The sequence below is a fragment of the Danio rerio genome, chromosome 17 (genome assembly GCF_049306965.1).
Source record: "Danio rerio strain Tuebingen ecotype United States chromosome 17, GRCz12tu, whole genome shotgun sequence".
In the NCBI taxonomy this organism is placed as follows: Eukaryota; Metazoa; Chordata; class Actinopteri; order Cypriniformes; family Danionidae; genus Danio; species Danio rerio.
In genome coordinates, this window is record NC_133192.1 from 54798202 (window position 1) to 54818304 (window position 20103).

A 20103-nucleotide genomic window follows, 5' to 3' on the forward strand; every position below is an offset into this window, starting at 1 on the left:
AGTCAAAAAGGTGATCAGTAACCTGATGGTCACTCTGTCTAAGCTCCAGTGTTCTTCTGTGGGGAGAGGAGAACCTTACAGAAGACAACCATCTGTGCAACAATCCACCAATCAGGCCTGTATGGTAGAATGGTCAGACGGAAACCACTCCTTAGTAGGCACATAGCAGCCCACCTAAAATTTGCAAGAAAGCATTTGAAAACTCTGGTCTGATGAGACTAAAATTGAACTCTTTGAAGTGAATGCCAGGCGTTACATTTGGAGAAAGCCAGGCACCGCTCTTCAGCAGGATAATACCATCCCTGCAGTGAAGCATGGTGGTGGCAGCATCATGCTGTGGGGATGTTTTTCATCAGCAGAAACTGGAAGACTAGTCAGGATAGAGGGAAAGATGAATGCAGCAATGTACAGAGGCATCCTGAATGAAAACCTGCTTCAGAGAACCTGCTCTTGACCTCAGACTGGGGTGATGGTTTACCTTTCAGCAGGACAATGACCCAAAGCACACCAGTCATTATTATTATTATTATAAATTAATGTGGTGATGCAGTGGTGCAGTAGGAAGTGCTGTCGCCTCACAGGAAGAAGGTCACTGGTTTGAGTCTCGGCTGGATCAGTAGGCTTGGGTTTCCTCCGGGTGCTCCGGTTTCCCCCACAGTCCAAAGACATGCGGTACAGGTGAATTGAATAGGCTAAATTGTCTGTAGTGTATGAGTGTGTATGGATGTTTCCCAGAGATGGGTAGCAGCTGGAAGGGCATCTGCTGCGTAAAACATATGCTGGATAAGCTGGTGGTTCATTCCGCTGGGGGGACCCCAGATGAATAAAGAGACTAAGCCGAAAAGAAAATGAATGAATTAAATAATGTGCTGTCTGCAATGAAATACAAGGCAATGTAAATTTATTTGCCATTGATCGGGTTGTAAAATAGGTCAATAGATGAAGGGGCTAATATAGCCAAGAAAAAATTCTAAACCCCCAAGCACCTCATATAATTAAGCCTAAGCACATGGTAATGAGGCTGAAAATGTATTCAAATAAATATAATATGACAAAATTAAATATTCTCCGGCCTGTATAACTGAACTGAGAAAAAGATACTGATCTCATTATCACGGTGTGCCAACATCTCCTCCAGCTTTTGGACATCTTCATGAGATCGTCTGTCTTTTCCATCCAGCATGCCTGTTAATGGAATACTACTGCCAGCACAGGGTTTCTCACGCACTCTTGCCTGAAAAGGAAGGCAACTTTTAACCAGTGAACTTTGATTTAGTCCACAAACACACAGCAGCACAGATATTCACACATGTAATGTGTATCTAATTAGATAATAAAAGCTCAACATATAGTGCCCTTCTTTAATGTCCTTTTTCCATACTTTCCTTCCTTTTCTCTAACCCCCCCTATTGGTCACTAAACTACATCTCTTCTTTTTTGGACACAAGCTTATTCATCACAATGAACCACATCTCAAGATCCTCAACACAAAATTAAACAGTCCATATTGTGTGCCGTTTGATTGCATTAGTGTCTTAACAATGTGAACATCACTTTTAGGCTTCAACATCACTTCATGGTTTCAACAATAACAGGTTTCAAGGTTTGGTGCCGTTTGGAAAAGTGAAGGATTTAAAACCACTAACATTTTCTGTTATACTATTCCTATGATGTATATCTAAGTTTTTAACATGTTTGTGACTATTTTATTTAGTTTTTTAGGGCACAACTCCAACAGAAAAGGATCCTCCACATCAAAAGCTATACTGGTCAACCCACAATTCAAGAAAGATTTGAAAAACAAATAAATATAATAAAAATAAATATATATATATATATATATATATATATATATATATATATATATATATATATATATATATATATATATATAATATATATATATATATATATATATATATATATATATATATATATATATATATATATATATATATATATATATTTATTTATGTATGTATATATATATATATATGTATATATATATATATATATATATATATATATATATATATATATATATATGTATGTATGTATATATATATATATATATATATATATATATATATATATATATATATATATATATATATATATATATATATATATGTGTGTGTGTGTGTGTGTGTGTGAGTGTTTTGAATAAATATATTCAATATTTTTAAAAGAAATTATTAAGAAAACAGCCTAATCTTGACAGCAACAGATCCTATCAATGTCCCAATGGTTTGGGACTAGTGGAGCTGTGCATTGTTGGAGTTGCTCTTCAATAGTTGGCATTTAACAGTGACGCTTACATTACACTAAACTGCAATAACAGAACTGACGAAGTTTTAATTTACTAGAACTTCCTCTATGTTAAGCTGCTTTGACACAATCTACAATGTAAAACATGCAATAGAAATAAAGATCGATGGAATTGAATGGAATCAATAAATCGATGAATTAATTCACTCACCTTTAGCAAAGAGAAACAAAACTGGATTTTCCTCATATCAGGCCCCAGGTCTAATGTTACTTCACAGTCAGGGTCCTCCAAATATACATTCACCAATCCTTCCAACCTAAAAAACAGGAATAATACTCCTGTGTCCTTCTACAAAACAAACATTAACACATAGAGCAAAATAAACTGCAGAATTAGACAGCTTAGGTTCCATTACTGACATGTGGGAGTATGGTAAACTCACGCAAACACGGTGAGAACATGCAAACTACACACAGAAATGCTAACTGGCCCAGCCGGGACTCGAACTAGCAACCTTCTTGCTGTGAGGCAACAGTTATAACCTCTGACACACCATGCCGCCACCAAGTAAAAACAAAATAAGCAAAAAAATAATCAGGCAAAGTTAAGAAATACAGGTTCATACTGCTGGATCTCTTCTTGGGTTAACTTGTCACTTCTTTGCTCTCCAGTCATCAGAGCCAGCTGCTCCTTCAAAGACTGATTCTCCTTTTTTAAATGGACAATCAGCTGCCAGAAAAAAAACAACAAACAACAAAGATATCATAAGCAGGCAAGAGGATTTATTTATTTAAAAAATAATGTAGAATACATGTTGGCTATATACAGTTGAAGTCAGAACTATTAGCCCCCCTGAATTATTAGCCCCCTGTTTATTTTTCCCCTGTTTTCTGTTTAACAGAGGGAAGATTTTTTCAACACATTTCTAAACATAATAGTTTTAATAACTCATCTCTAATAACTGATTTATTTTATCTTTGCCATGATGACAGTAAATAGATATTTATCTATTTATATAGATATCAAGACACTTCTATACAGCTTAAAGCGACATTTAAATGCTTAACTAGGTTAATTAGGTTAACTAGGCAGGTTAGGGTAATTAGGCAAGTTATTGTATAACGATGAATTGTTCTGTAGACTATCGAACAAAAAATGTGCCTAAATGGGTTTATTATAAATAATTTTGTCCTTAAAATTGTTTTTAAAAAATGTAAAACTGCTTTTATTCTAGCCAAAATAAAACAAATAAGACTTTTTTTAGAAGAAAAAATATTATCAGACACGCTGTGAAAATGTTCTTGCTCTGTTAAACATCATTTGGGAAATATTTAAAAAAAGAGAAAAAAAAACAAAGGGGGGCTAATAATTCTGACTTTAATTGTATATTTCTAAACATGTCCCCCAATAAGGCAGTTTTAAGCTCATTTTGTTCCTTGGTCACTGTGTGCTTTTCCTTGGAAAAGAAAGAATGTCATACAAGTTTGGAATGACTTTACGGTTAGTAAATAATGACAGACCTATTAAGCATTCCCTCGTTTAAAAGAAGAAAATAACATGTCTTATTCCTAGAAAAATATTCAAATCTTCTGAGACATTCAAATCAACAGCCGCCATTTTAGGGGTTCAAGTATTCAAGAAAAAAAATGTAGTTTTTTTCACAAAAACTATTTGCAAACTAGTCCTAAATGTTTTGGACAAACTTAACTGAACAAATATAGAAATATTTCGGTAACACTTTAGAATAACTATCTGTTACAACTAGTTAATAATCCATTAATAAACTGTTAGTTAATGGGTTATAAATGACTTTTTAAATGAAAGTTAATAGTTTGTTAATTATTTATAACTGTTCCTTATAGATAGCCAACAGATAACTTATAATCTGTTAGTTAACAAGTTATAAATGACTTGTTAACTGTATTTTAATGATTTATTAATATAACTAATGAATTAGTAATAGATCATGAACAAGCAGTTAGTAAATTACTTACTAAAGACTTGTTAAGTATCAGTTAATACTTTGTATACGTTATTGGGATGTTATTCTAAAGTTGCCGCTATTCTTCATTTATTAACTTTGTAAATGAGGAATAGTTGCAACTTTAGAATAACGTCCCAATAACACACATAAGCTAATAACTAACACTTAGCTAATATATTAACTCACACTTTACAGATCAGTTGTGTATAGTTTGTTAACCTACAAATACCGGTCAAACTTTGTAGGACAGCAAATGGATGGAACAAATTCAAGCTACAGAAATTTGATGTGATATTTAAAATATAACATTTTTGTACCTTAACCTTGTTCCACTCATAAGCTTTTGTGTGCTGTATTTTACCAAAGAAACTCCACAGATGAAATGTTAAACATTGTGACTCATAACATGGCAGAACAGCAGGATACAACAGAATGCAAGCCTATGAGGTTTGGGCACATTTTTTTCTACAAAGTTTCACTGGTGTTATTACACACCATTTTATTTTTTATTTTATTTAACAAGTCATTTATAACTCCTTAACTAACAGTTTATTAATGGAGTATTAACTAGTTATAACAGATAGTTATTCTAAAGTGTTACCAATATTTCAAATACAATAGAATAAGGAGTTTAAAATAGCAAAATTTATTAAGCGTTTATGTTCCATTGTCAGTTGCATTCCGAAATGTCTGGAGTGGGAGGGCAACTTCTGCTAAAATGGCTATAGTTTGTGAACAGAATAACATTTCGTTACAAACTCAGAATATATAAGCATGAGTTCAAAATGTGTTCACGTTAAAAAAAATAAATGTGTGGCATTTGGCCACATGGTGATGCTATCGGGTTTTGCATCTCGTATATCACACTGTTTCACACATACATACAGTATATGCATATATATATGTATTGCATCTGGAAAGTATTCATTGCTTCACTTTTTCCACATTTTCTTATGTTACAGCCTTATTCCAAAATAGATTCAATTCATTTATTTCCTCAACATTCTACACACAATACTGCATAATGACAATGTGAAAAATCAGATATACATCAGTATTCACAGCCTTTGCTCAATACTTTGTTGATGCGCCTTTGGCAGCAAATACAGTCTCAAGTCTTTATGAATATGATGCCATAAGCTTGGCACACCTCTTTTTGGGAATTTTTGCCCATTCCTCTTTGCAGTACCTCTAAAGCTTAGTTTTTGGATTCTCAGAAGCTACAGAAATTAAAAATGTAAAACAGGAAATACGTTGGGACCACTGTTTTTGTTTACATCCCTTAAAATGGTCTACAAACATACCAAGTAAAAATAAATTAGTTATTTTCAATTTAGTTTCATTGTTATTTAGATTTCATTAATTTTTGTCACTCCCTCATTACACATGTAACCCAATTAATGTTATACTCATTCATTCATTGATTTTCTTGTCGGCTTAGTCCCTTTATTAATTCGGGGTCGCCACAGCAGAATGAACCACCAACTTATCCAGCAAGTTTTTAGGATCGAACTCTTTCGAGGATCGAGGATTCTTGCTGTGAGGCGAACGTGCTACCCACTGCGCCACTGCGTCGCCCATATGTAATACTCAACAATACAAAATTAATTTAACCAGACTCACCAGAGCAGGATCAAGTTCTTCATTGAGTAAAGCTTCATTCTTAATCAAAGCCACTCTCTGAGCAAAACGACATGTGGATAAAGACTCCTGTAAGACAAAAAGAGAGAGAAAAAGCAGGAGGAAATTATTTGCATAAGTCATAGGGAGAATTCAAAACAAATGTGTAGCTTTTCATATAAAAGAAAAGATGTCAAAATTGATGCAAAGATATGTACACCGATGTTCTTCTTCTCCACGGATACAGTAGCAATCATGGTGGTCATGCAGTTACCGCCCAAACTGTCTCTGAGTACAGAGGTCATCATGGAATTGCGGTAGGGGATGTGAGACCTATCCTTCTCTGACAGGGCTATGATGACCTAAACCAGGAAACAAACAGTTTACAAAATGATGTTTTCACAGTTCTGCTGAAAGTAGTTCATGTCAAATTATCAACCCAAGCTCATTCTGGAAACGTAGCCCCGCGGACGTTTCTAGAGACCGCGATTTACGTGGCCGGAGGTACGTAAAGGCCGCGTTTGTCGCCGCTCCGCCCCTCCTCCGCCGACGGCTCTCCTCCGAGTGGAGGGCTTTCCCGACCCGATCAGTTTGTCCGCTTAGCTCACAGCATTGCGTCGGCGGAGCGGAGGCCCCGGAGGAGGAGCCGGAGCCGGCCGCGGTGGACGACGACCTGGATCGAGTCCAGGGAACAGCGGGTTCCGGAAATCAGGTAATCCGAAAAATGAGGGCGAGAGCGCGGCGGGATTCGAAAACGCGGTCGAAATCGAAGACGAGGGCTTTTGTTTTGTTTTTTTGTTTTTTTCGATCCGGGGGCTTTTCGCGCGACAACGGCGCGGGCGCAAACGCCGCGCGCTCCCGAGAGGCGCCCGCCCGAGACGCGAAAAAGCGCGCACAGCGGCCTCTCGCAGATCCGGGAAAACAAAAAAACGCTCGAATACGTACCTCCCGGGACGTAAATCGCGGTCCACAGAAACGTCCGCGGGGCTACGTTTCCACATATATATATATATATATATATATATATATATATATATATATATATATATATATATATATATATATATATATATATATATACATATATATAGATATATATATATATATCTATAGTCACAGTCAAAGTAAAGTCCTCCAATCTGTACAACAGTATAGGTCATTTTTACACTTACTAGTAATAAAACAGTGATCATACTGAGAATAAGGCCCAATCCCTATTCTACCCCTTACCCTTACCCCTACATCTCGTTTTGTGCGATCACACGAAGAGGTAGGGTGCCTCAATTCTCTTTAGCTTGAAGTCTTAGGGCCAAGAGGAAGGGCTAGATAGCCCTTCAAACAAAGATTTTTCAGCACCACACTCGAAACCAAGGGGTAAGAAAGATTCCCAGAATACACCAGCCACAACGGCAGCATAGCTGCAAATGGAAGTAAGGAGATCTACATATTTGTATTTTTTGTCATTATTACGAATTTTTACAATAAACAAGCACATGTTTTAATGTATTCATGTTTTACCGTCATGCTTAAAAAAAAGGCTATAACCCGCTGTCAGGCTCGGGGATCGAACCCAGGTCCCTGGCATGTGAGTGTGGACTCCTGACCACTGAGCCACTGGTAGTTGAATAACCCTTTAAAATGGAAAAATCCATTTCTTTAAAATGGAAGATGAAAAACAGTTAACAAAAACAGGAAACTTCAGGTTTCAAAAAATTCAAGTAAACAAAAACAGGAACTTCAGGTTTCAAAAGGTACATCAACTTAGACAGGCAAAAACTTCTGAACAGAAAAAATCCAAAAAAGCTCCAAGGAATATTAGATACAAGAGACTAGCTTAAATAACAAGAAAGAAAAACTCACTGTAGGTGACAGGCATGGGTCAACAATAACCGAGCAAAGAACAGAGGAAAAAAGGGTTACTTTTATACAAACAACTAAACAAGGAACATGAGAAACTGATCTTGGTGATTACAGGTAACCAAAAAAATAAAAGTTGAAATGGCATCTAGTGGCGATTAAAAAACATTACATGAAAAATTAACCAAAAACCCTGACACCCGCAAAATTTTGCTATCTATAATCTATAATAATAACTCTTGTACAGCAGTCCCGCAGCATTCTGTCACTCGATGACACTTAAATACCCTGTCAGAAAAGTCTAGTGGCTGGGATAGACCTTTTTACAGTGTCTGCTATAATGTTAATGTTGTTTTCGTGTGTTTAAATTGAAGAATATGGCCATGGTGTAAATGCACAGTACAGTTACGATCTTATTGCCACATTATATCGTCATCATAACATGATAGCAATGCCTTCAGTGATTTCCTGAAGATAAATACCACATAATAACACAACTGGAATCACTACAGCAGTAGTGAGTGTCGATCTCATATGAAGAAAGAGATCGCGATGACATATGGTGATGTGTGCAGGTGCTGTAGTGCTGTCCCATTTCTTAGGGGTAAATATTGAAACCCTTCCCCATCACACTCTGTTTCAAGGGCCATGGGGAAGTGGAAGAGGTAGGGTACAAAAATAGAATTGGGATTGGGCCTAAGACTACAGAAACTTATTTTAAAAACATCAGTCAATTTTAAAACATAACTTTAAATAGCTTGCTTGCAAACATCATATTGAATGTTCAATTCTTTTAATGTTTGACTTGTGCTGATGAATATTTAACAAGCACACATTCATAATTATGCATATCATTTATTGTCATTTTTGATGCCATTTGAACCACATTTTAAACAGCAGTATTCAAAAAGCATTTGTAATACATTTCATCCACCCTTCCTTATCAAGCTATCAAAAGTTAAACAATCATTTGTGCCCTTTGCGAATGTATTTATTTATTTCAACATTTTAACATTCTAAAATTCAGTGATTTCAATTTAATTTTTGATTTATTCACTTAAAATGTTGTGACATTCAGCATTATACAGCCAATTGCCCTTTAATATACTGATTCCACAATTAGCTTCAATTAATTCTTGAATCCCCAGGTTATGAACCTCCAGGAGTTTACAGACATGAGAAACTCTCTGTTAAGCCAAGCTTAGACTCATGATTTATATTTTAAGGGCTTGGGTCGGATTGAAAGGAAATGTAATGTTTACAATGTTTATCCTTGTGTTTAGAAACACAAGTAAGAAAAAGAAAAGGCTACTACGGTGGAAGATATGCTGCCCTAATTGCTCATAACAAGTAATTTTCAGAAATAGTTCTATCTAAAATCATGTTTGGTGGCTTTTGCAGTGTGTTTGTGCGTGTGTGTGTGTGTGTGTGTGTGTGTGTGTGTGTGTGTGTGTGTGTGTGTTTGTGTGTGTGTGTGTGTGTGTGTGTGTGTGTGTGTGTGTGTGTGTGTGTGTGTGTGTGTGTGTGTGTGTGTGTGTGTGTGAATATATATATTAACAAAAACAGAAAAAAAAAAAAAAATTTCAAGCAAACATCTGTTTAATATGAGCTCTCGTAGCACCAAGCACAACCTGATTCTTGGTGAAAAATAAAATAATTTCCAATGAGGTGCTCTCTAGAAGGAACAACACAATGAAGTTAAACATGTCTGTACTTTTCAGCATTCACAATCCCATCAGTTCAGACAAAACTGCCATAACCACTGCAAGCTCAGACCCTGACAGAGCCTGCATCATATTTCTCTGAAGGCTGTAATCATCCACCTCTCTTCAACTTTAACAAAAAAATAAAAATAAAAATACCCAGCCCTGTATTTTTTGGTTGCATTCTAATAAAGGGAATGAGTAATAATTATTTCTGGTCATTTTACAACCCAAAATAAGAAAAAGAAAAGAAGAAAAAGTTGGGACAGTTCGGAAAATGCTAATAAAAAAAAAGTAGAGAATTCTAAATTGACTTTGACTTGTATGTTATTCCAGACTATACAACAAACATTATTTAATGTGTTTCTCATTATGTTTTTTCAAAATAAACACTTATTCCAATTTTGGTTCTCTCAACACATTTTAAAAAAACTAAACAGTAAAGCATTTGTAATGTTGCAATTCCTTTTCACAACACTTAAAAGACGTTTAGAGACTGAAAGCACCAAGTGATGAAGTGTTTCGTCCCATTCCTTCTGCAAACAAGTCTTAAGGTGAGTAACAGTAAAGGTTCTTCGCCACAAATTCTCTATTGAAGACAGGTCAGGACTGCAGATAGGCCAGTCAAGCTGTATCCTCTTCCTCTGCAGCCAGAAATAATGTGTGACACAACCCCATACCATGACAGACACTGGCTTTTGGACTTGTGCTGAAAACAGTCTGAATGATTCTTTTCTTCTTTGGTCCAGAGCCCACTGCGTACATTTCTCCCCAAAAAAATACTGCTTCATCTGACCACGGTACACATTTCCACTACGTTATGGTCAATCCAAAATGCCTCTGAGCCTAGAGAAGTCGACTGTGCTTCAGGACAATGTTAACATAAGGCTTCCATTTGGCAAGTACAGTTTTAACTGGCATTTCTGGATGTAACTATGTAAAACTACTATGCAGTGCTGCCTGAGAGATTGAAGATCACAGTTGTTCAGCCTAAGCTTGTGCCTTTGTCCTTTACACATTAAGGGCTCTTTTTTGACGGTCCATGCGCAAAGCGCAAAACGCAGGGCGCAAATGCTTTCAGGGCGTGTCAGGACGCGTTTTTGCTAATTTAAGGACAGGAAATCTGCCTTGCGCTTAGGCGCATGGTCTAAAAGGGTTGAGTTTATTTTCTTAATGAGTTATAGGTGTGTTTTAAGAATAAACCAATTACAGTCTCATCTCCCATTCCCTTTAAGTCAGCTGTGTCGCGCCAAGAGCGCATTTGCTATTTACAGGACGCAAAGTAAGTCTAAGTGGAAAAAATGAGCATTTCACAAGCAAACAGTTAACAGTTAACAGTTTTTTAACAAAAAACTGTTAAACAGAGCATCTACTGCATGAGAATGAGAGATAATGGATCACTTTCGCTCTTGGATAGGGAAACTTTTACGCACAGACATCAATTAGTCTATAAATAAATACTTTTGTTTGTTAAGCGCAAATATTCGTTTCAAAACTATTTCTAAATTCAGTTCTAATTTCCAGCAAATGAATAAATGAATAATAATAGCAAAATGTGCTCAAAAACCTGAGTTATATCCTAAAACACATGCTGTGCCCCATATGGTCTAAAACCTGACAGGTGGGCAAATCTAAGCTTGTTTTTAATAAAACAAATATAAATATGGATATAATAAATAATACTGCTAATAATAATAACATTATACAAAAGCAAATTGTTATGAATGAACTGAAAAAGCCTCCCGAGATGAAGAAGACATAAAAGCAGTGATTTTTCATATTTATGTAGGCTAGAAAATAATGTTTTGTAATATTTTAATCCTTTAAATTTATATCCTATATCTACTCTTATTATATCCTATATATATCCTTAATATTTAAATTTTTTCATATGTAAAGATATTTGCCTATTGCTCTTGTACGTATTAAGCAGTGTGTAAGCGAGGCGCAACTCTGCGCCGGAGTTTAGACCGGGTTTGTTTTGGTCTAATGAAAATCTATTTTAGTTTCTCAAAATAGCAACGCGCCAGCGGTCCGCCTCAGAACACCTTCCTTTTTAGACTAGAACGCCTATGGGCGCACAAATGAGCGCTAATGCATTTGCTATTTAAACAGCGTAGCGCAACGCCTCAAAACCACTCTTGCGCCAAGCTGAAACTACCAAAAGACTACTGCGCCACGCCTTGCGCCACACTGCGCCGGGTGTATGATAGGGCCCTAAAAGTCCTCTAGATTCTATGAATCTTTTAATGATGTTATACACTGTTGAAGGTGAAATATCCAAATGAGGAAAATTGTTTTTAAACATTTCAATAATTGTCTCACATATTTGTTGGCAAACTGGTGATCCTCGGCCCATCTTTGCTCCTAAAGGACTAGACTTTTCGTGAATGATGCTTTAGTACCAAATCATAATTACAATCACCTGTTGACATCACCTGTTTCAAATAACATCATTATTTAACCAATTTACCGGATTACTAGCCCTAAACTGCTCCTGTTCCAACTTTATTGGAATGTGTTGCGGGTCTGAATGGCAGGAAAGTTGAGCAGACAAAACATGAAATATAAGCCAAAGTAAATTTGGAAGTCACTATTTTTTTATTTGCGTTTCCATACTGTCCCAACTTCTTCTGATTTGAGGTTGTACAATCATTAACGATATGGTGGTCTAAAACGTTTGTACAGTACTGCATGCAGATCTGCTCTAACATGCTACGATGACAACGATGGGTATACCCCATCACAAACTACAAAAGATAAATCTAAAATAATTCTGCAAACAATTTCTAATTCTAGGTTACAGCTAGAGATGAAATTAGAAAGACATATTCATAGTGCACTTCGTTACAAAATATTAAATCCACTGACCTGCTCCAAGTAATGAAGTGAGAGGTTGATATATTTTGCTTCTGTTAGGATCTGACCTCCCACACCTGTCTTTCCCACTCTTTCAGACCCAGCAAGGTCCACTAGGTGCAGCTTCGAGCATCGTACTCTGGCTGAGCCCAGCTCTTTGCTGCACAGGTGAATGGTAAATATGCAATGAGACCGTGTTGAAGCCTGGTTCATAGGAGTCTACATGAAGGCCAAATCAAAGATAAAAGAGGGATTAGAGCGGAATTACAGCAAATAACAATGGTCTACTACCTTTGAATACTTCTGTCCCCTGTAACATAGGATAGAGTTATTCCAAGCCTCAAAGGTTAATAACAGTTGTAATTAGGCTCAGGTAAAGAAACAAACAAATATATAATGGCACATGTATTTGTTCCAAACCGTCATGGTACGAGCCTCACAGTTCAATTCACACACTCTCACAACGAATACAGTCAGTCTAGATGTCCAATCACTGGACAGAAAAGATAGAAAAGACTACAGCAGTGCAACAACCGAGGAGCCATTCACAAAGAACACGTCTTTGCATATGAAAAACGAAGACACAGTTCTTAGGAGTGGTTCCCCCATGTTGCCATTGTTATGCAAATTTGCTACCCCATAAACAGAAGCATGCAACACTATTCCCTCTTCCAAGTTCTCCTGATTGGTTGAGTGCTCTGGAACTGACAGTTTTTTAAAAACATCTTTTGCTGCATATCTTCTGGGGTATGTCTTGTAAAATGATCTGCATTTTAGTTTAGTTGTATTTACATTGAATGAAATTTGATCTGTGTATGTTGGGGGTGACCTGTGTCTCAAGTCCTACAAACTGATAGGTGTGAACGTTCGAGGTTACTAAAGTAACCCTTCGTTCCCCGAGGAGGGGAACGGAAGCACTATAAGTGGATTTGATTTGTAAAATCCACGCATTGGGAGGTTCGGTTCAGAAGCTACTCGTCTGAAAGAGTATTGAACGGGCCAATTAAGAATGAATTGGCAGCGCAAGCCTGCGCAGGTGAGCGGCATAAGCAATCAACTGAGTATATAAGCTCACCTGGCGCCAGCAGACGCTATCCTTTTTAAGCTGAAGAGACTTTCAACAGCTAAGGGACAGTCATTATGGCGACGGAGTATAGTGCTTCCGTTCCCCTCCTCGGGGAACGAAGGGTTACTTTAGTAACCTCGAACGTTCCCCTTCGGGGGGAACTTCAGCACTATAAGTGGATTTGATTTGTAAAATCCACGCATTGGGAGCCCATTGAAAGCGCCATAATGACTGCACCTTACCAACACCCCCGATGAGGAGATAGTCAAGCAAGCGTGACGCACCCGCATCATGGGGGGCGCGGTCCTCCAACGTGTCCCTGGCCCTAATTTATCCTACTTCAACAGAAGTTTTACGGATTTAGATATATTTTTTGGGAAGTCGTGAGCATCTAGATAATTCTAGGAAATACGACAGTACGTTGGGAAGCGTGCAATCCCGATAGGGAGGACGCTGCGGAGGCCATCCGTTACCCGAGGGGGGATAGATGGCAGAATTTACATATGGACTAGCCCTAAAAAAGGGGGAGTACGCATAGCAAAAGAGTGGTTAGCGGGGAGGGAAGACACGGGTCCGCCCAGGGGGGGGACTTAACCGTGGCGGAATAAGCATATGGGATCGCCTAGTGGGGATCACGCATAGCAGGCACCTTTACCCAAAACGCGGGCTGACCAGCGGGCAGACCTACAACGTAGTGGGCCAGCAAGTGACTCCTCCGCTGAGTCAGTGCTGGGGGCCACGGAGGAATCTGCAGGGCTCACCTGACGGGGAACTTTACTGACAGATAAAAAGGCGCACGTATCTCCGTGTTAGGGAAAATGGCGCAGCAAGCGTGTTTCAACACCCTACCGAATTGTTTCCTCAATCACCAAGGGTTACCTAATACCCTTGAGGAAACCGGCTCCACTCGCAGATTGTAAAACCTTGCAAATGTGTTGGGTGTCACCCAGCCCGCAGCTCTACAGAAGTCTGTTAGAGGGGCGCCGCGTGCGCGCGCTCGAGAGGATACGAAACTCCGAGTGGAGTGCGCACGCGCTCTCGGGGGACGCGGCTCATCTCGGCTCTGATAGTGAAAGAAAGGCATCCACAATCTAGTGGGAACTTATTTCGGTACGGCACTTCCCTGCTGCCGACCGCTATAACAGACGAAGAGCTGCTCAGATTATCTAAACTCTGAGTGCGGTCCGGATAATACGCAAAACGCGAACTGGACAATAAAGAAGGGCTGGGTCTGCCTCCTCCGAGGGCAGCGCTTGCAGGCTCACTACCTCGTATTAAAACGGAGTGGTAGGAACCTTGGGCACATATCGCGGGCGGGGTCTCAGGACGTGAGAGAAGCCAGCCCAATTACAGGCACGAGTCACTGACCGAAAAATGCCTCCGGGTCCCCGACCCTCTAATCGATATCAACGCGACCAGCAGAGCTGTCTTCAGGGACAGAAAGATACTGAGTCGAGGATCGAAGGGATCTGACGCGGCTTGTGTAGCGAGGGCGAGATCCTAAGAGGGCATGAGGGGGGGCGGGGTGGATTAATTCGCTTAACGCCCCTGAGGAACCGGATGATGAGGTTATGCGTTCCCACGGTGCTGCCAGCCACCGCGTTATGAGAGCGGAGATGGCAGCCACGTAACCTTGAGTGTGGAGGGCGACAGCCTGCTCTCCAGCTTCTCTCGGCGTAAAGAAAGCACAACGCTGATCTGGCAAATTACGGGGGTCTTCTCAGCGAGAGACACACCATTCAGTGAATAGACTCCACGTCAGGGCATAGGCGCGCTCGGGGAGGGGGCTCTAGCCCGAGTGACGGTATTAGCCACCGCAATCGGAGGTTACCTAAGTCTTCCTCGCGTCTAAAATCTCTTCAAAGATCGGCGAGGGTGCCAGGTGGTGCCCTGTCCCTGAGAGAGTAGGTGCTCTCTCGAAGGGACTGCCAGGGGAGGGCTATCGCGAGGGAGAGCTCTGACATCCAGGTCCGGTTGAGCCAGAGGGGCGCAACCAGCAACCTGTTCCTCGTCCTCTTCCTGACCTTGCACAGTAACTGCGCGAGCAGGCTCACTGGGGGAAACGCGTATTTGCGCGTGCACTGAGGCCAGCTGTAAGCCAGTGCATCCGTGCCGAGAGCACTCGGTCAGGGAAAGAACAACTAGCAATGAGCGATCTCGGGGGAAGCAACAGATCGATCTGGGCTTCCCCGAATCGCGCCCATATCAGCTGAACAGACTCGGGGTGGAGTCTCCATTCTCCAGGACGCAAGGCTGCCGTGAGAGCGCATCGGCTGCACGGTTGAGCTTGCCTTAATATGAATGGTGTGCAGCGATTTCAGCCGCGGATGACTCCAGAGGAGCAGACGGCGGGCGAGCTGAGACATGCGGCGAGAGCGCATACCCCCTATACGGCTGATATACGCCACCGCCGCCGTACTGTCCGTCCTGACCAGCACGTGTTGCCGCTCCAGCACCGGAAAAAAACGGTGGAGAGCGAGGAACACTGCCAACAGCTCCAGGCGATATGCCAATGCAACTGGGTACCTTTCCACAGGTCCGCAGCCGCATGCCCGCAACGCACAGCCCCCCAGCCCGTGTTGGAAGTGTCTGCTGAAACGACAACAAGACTGGACGCCTGTTCTAGAGACACCCAGGTCTGTAGGAACGAGGGGTCGCTCCAAGGGCTGAGGGCGCGGCGACACAGCGCAGTAACAGAGACTCGGTGTGCGCGCGCGTGCCATGCGCGTCTGGGGACTCGATCGTGAAGCCAGTGCTGAAGTGGTCTCATATAAAATAATCCGAGCGGCATGAAGCGGCTGCGGATGCCATATGCCCCAGGAGCCTCTGAAATAGTTTCAGTGGGACCACTATTTTACTGTCGAGCTCTCTCAGACAGTACAGCATCAGCTGAGCGCGCTCTCCGGAGAGGCGCGCTGCCATGGTGACCGAGTCCAGCTCCAGCCCGAGAGAAGAGATCCTCTGCACGGGGGCGAGTTTGCTCTTTTCTCGGTTGACCTGAAACCCCCACAGGTGGAAGTGCCAGAGCACTTTGTCTCTGTGCATAATCAACTGCTCTGAGAGAGGGCAAAAATCAGCCAGTCGTAAAGAAATTGAGTATGCAGATGCCCGCGAGCCGAAGGGGCGATGAGGCACCCTCCGCGGGCTTGGTGAGGACCCGCGGAGACAGAGAGAGCCCGAAGGGGAGGGCTTTGTATTGCCAAGCTCGACCTTCAAACGCAAACCGCAGAAACTGTCGGTGGCGAGGAAGAGTGGAGACATGGAAATACGCGTCCATCAGGTCTAATGCTGCAGACCAACCCAGAGGACGAACGCACCGGAGGATGCGCTTCTGCGTGAGCATTCTGAACGGCAGCTTGTGCAGGCAGCGGTTCAAAATGCGCAGATCTAGGATTGGCCGTGACCCACCGCTCTTTTGGGCACGATGAAGCGTGGGCTGTAAAACCCACTCTCCATCTCGGCTGGAGGGAGCGGCTCGATTGCATCCTTCGCCAGGAGGACAGCAATCTCCTCTCGCAAGACAGGGGCGGACAGGGGGCTGACCCTGGTGAATACACACCCGTGACTTGGGGGGCCGTTTCGCGAACTGAATCGCATAGCCGAGTCTGATTGTGCGTATGAGCCACCGCGAAGAGCTGGCCCGCGCTAACCAGGCAGGCAGAGCTCTCGCTAATGGACTCATCGCTACAATCGCTGACGTACCAGCAGTGGGGCAGCGCGGAGTGGGTGTGCTGATCCGGGAAGCTCGCGGGTCCCACGGAAAAGCTGGAGGTGAGATATTTGCTCTCACTCCAAACCCGAGCTCCGGAGGGGAGGCTCGAGGGGTGGGAGAAAGGAGACCGTCCTCCCAGCGCTCGTGAGCCACTGGCGAAACGCACCGAATCTGCAAGCTAGAAAGCATAGCGTCCCAGACTGGCAGATTTCGGGCTGTCACATCTGGGGAAGTGAAAAGTGCCCTTTCATAATGTTTTCATGGCAGTAAAAAGTGCCGTTGGAAATGGGGCCCCGCCCTCCAGCGGGGAAAGAGCAAGTTCCCTCTTCTCCAGATGGCCTGTCCCAGGGGCGCTTCGCGGTCCGTTGCCGGACTTAGCGGCGTTCTGGGCAGGGGGGCTGCCTGCTTCCGAGGTGCCCGACGCGCTCGCTTCGCCTGAGGCGTGTGCGGGGGCGGAGCAGCTCTCGTAGGCGGGCGCCTTCGGCGAGGAGCAGGTATGAATGGCACGGCGGGCGGAGCGGGCTACGGACCGCCGATAAGACATCACCCACCAACTGCTCTCTCACCGCCTTGAATTCCTGGGTGAATTCACAGACAGTGTCGCCGAACCTGGCTGGGGATATGGGGAAGTCAAGAAAGCGGACTTTGTCGACTTTGCGCATATCAGCCAGGGGTGGCGCTCCCCAACGCACACGCAGCGGACTCAGTAGTCCGAAGAGCTAAGTCGGCGGCGGTGCGAAGCTCGTAAGCCTGGGTTGGACCCACCCTCGTGCAGCTCGGCCAGCGCCTGCGCTTGGTAGCGCTAGTAGGTGGCTATCGCATGCAAGGCGGAAGCAGCCTGGCCCGCAGCTATGTAAGCTCTAGCTCCAAGGGAGGTAGATAACTTACAGGCTTTGGATGGGAGACGAGGCGGATCCCGCCAAGAAGAGGCGCCGCGCGGATTTACCGCCATCGCGCACTCAACCTGAGGAATCGCCACATACCCCCTGGCTGTTTCACCGTCAAGAGTGGTTAGGGTGGAGGAACACGCAGCACGAGCAGAAAAAAGTGCTTTACAAGACCGCATGAGCCTACTGTGCACCTCCGGGAAGAAGGGAACGCCCCTCTAGTCGGTCCGGCCGCGGAGCTGGGGGATAAACCATCTCCAACCCACGGCCGAAGCAGCCCGGGAAAGCACGGCTAACATGTCCGTTTCAGGATCCGTAGTGACAGCGCTCACCAGCCCGAAGGGGGCGAGCGGGTCTGGATCATCATCGGACAATGAAAGCCCACCCTCCGATGCCGCGGTGGACATCTGGTCTCCGGTGTCATCGGGCGTAAGGGCTACCATCTGTTAGACGGATCGCTTCCCCCGCCCGAAGCTTGGATGGAGCGCTTAGAGGAGCGGGAGGTCCGCGGGCCCGTGGGCGACGGATTATCTCTCGCTGAAACCCTCAGATCTGCCCGAGTGCCCGCTGCAGAGCAGGGGACAACTGGGGTGGTTCACCCTTTTGCAAAGGCTAACCGCGATCTTGCGCAACAGTCATGGCATCGCAATGACGACATGAACTGCCCGCGAGCAGCGCATTAACATGCTGGACCCCCAGACATGTAACGCAGTGCCCGCGCCCATCATCCGAGGACAGGAAACCACCGCATCCAGAAACGCACAGTCGGAGCGCCGTCCTGATAAGGACGTGCTGCACGACTGTGTTGCTCTTTCTGTGAAGTTTGCAACTTTATACGCACCGCTCTGGAGGACCGGACCCAAAGAACGCCAGGCAAGGGAGAAACCCAGCTCGACCGTCTGCCACTGCGTGTACACACTCTGGACCGGGAGAATGCTCTCGTTCGCTCAGAATCGCTGGTCACAGCAGGAGGAACCCTCATCGACTCGATCAGAAAGTCTCTGAAGCGAAAAGGATAGCGTCTGCTGGCGCCAGGTGAGCTTATATACTCAGTTGATTGCTTATGCCGCTCACCTGCGCAGGCTTGCGCTGCCAATTCATTCTTAATTGGCCCGTTCAATACTCTTTCAGACGAGTAGCTTCTGAACCGAACCTCCCAATGCGTGGATTTTACAAATCAAATCCACTTATAGTGCTGAAGTTCCCCCCGAAGGGGAACTAAATGACTCTTTTATTATAGGTGGTGACCATTTCAGGGCTCAACAATAAGGACTGCGTGAAAGACGCTCGGGACAGTAGACAGGATTGTTACTGGCCCCTATCGGCCAATAACGATGAGCACGCTATTCTTTTTCTTAACCTGGTAACAACCAGTACAGTGAAAAGATGGCGGCAACATTAAACTATGAGGCAAAAAAGAAAGCATCTGTTTCTAAAGTCTTGGAAGCAGACAATTACATGGGTACAAAATTAAGAACTAGCTTGTCTTCAGTTTGGCAATCCATTTTTATAAAAATAATTTAAAATTGAAATAAAATACCAGCACATTTTCTATACTGCTGTTTTGTTTGCATAAAATCTTGAACTTTGCTCATTATACTTTATTAAAATTTTTTAAATGTTTAAATTCTAGATTCACAGACATTATTTTGCCACATTATTTACAGTTTTCTCAGACGCTTTGGTGCATTTCTCACAACACTATTTACATTTGCACAACAGTTGATGCAAACTGCACAACAATTAGTGCAAACTGCAAAACCTAGCTGATAACCTGCAAAAGCGCGTCACTTGCTCAAAATAGATAGTTCATTCCTCAAAAGCAAGTATTCATGTCAATCAAAGTGTCAGTGTCATCAAAATGAAAAGTCCTGACACCATTGTTTATGAACAAGATAGTCAAATGGCTTTGTCATGTTTTCATTATATCAGTTTACTCTGGACATTTTTTCAATGCAAAAAAAAGTCAGATTTTGGTGACACTTGCTGAAAATGCTCAAGACAGCACTTTATACTATTTGCACAGCCATTTGAACACTACAGTAAAGTCAGACATCACTGCATTTACTGAGGTATCTGAGTACAAGACACTGAATATGTATGTTTCACATTTTTACTGCATTTGCTCTTTACAATTCTAATTTAT

At 42.6% G+C, this 20103-nt stretch overlaps 1 protein-coding gene across 10 annotated transcripts in view; it reads right to left on the reverse strand.

Moving 5' to 3' along the window:
- Positions 1-20103, reverse strand: part of kif6 (kinesin family member 6) — a 69892-nt gene that overhangs the window by 39112 nt on the left and 10677 nt on the right. For 9 of the 10 annotated variants that reach the window (XR_012392734.1, XR_012392731.1, XR_012392736.1 and 6 more), the window contains 6 exons: positions 12305-12511; positions 6092-6235; positions 5877-5963; positions 2895-2998; positions 2480-2585; positions 1102-1234 (listed from right to left, as the gene is read on the reverse strand). Coding sequence is in view for 3 of the 10 variants with exons in the window: in XM_073927282.1 (XP_073783383.1) it covers positions 1102-1234; positions 2480-2585; positions 2895-2998; positions 5877-5963; positions 6092-6235; positions 12305-12511 (781 nt within the window). In the remaining 7 variants the exon portion in view is untranslated. Of the gene's footprint in view, positions 1-79; positions 1235-2479; positions 2586-2894; positions 2999-5876; positions 5964-6091; positions 6236-12304; positions 12512-20103 lie in introns of all 10 variants that reach the window. The other variant, XR_012392737.1, reaches the window with a different exon arrangement.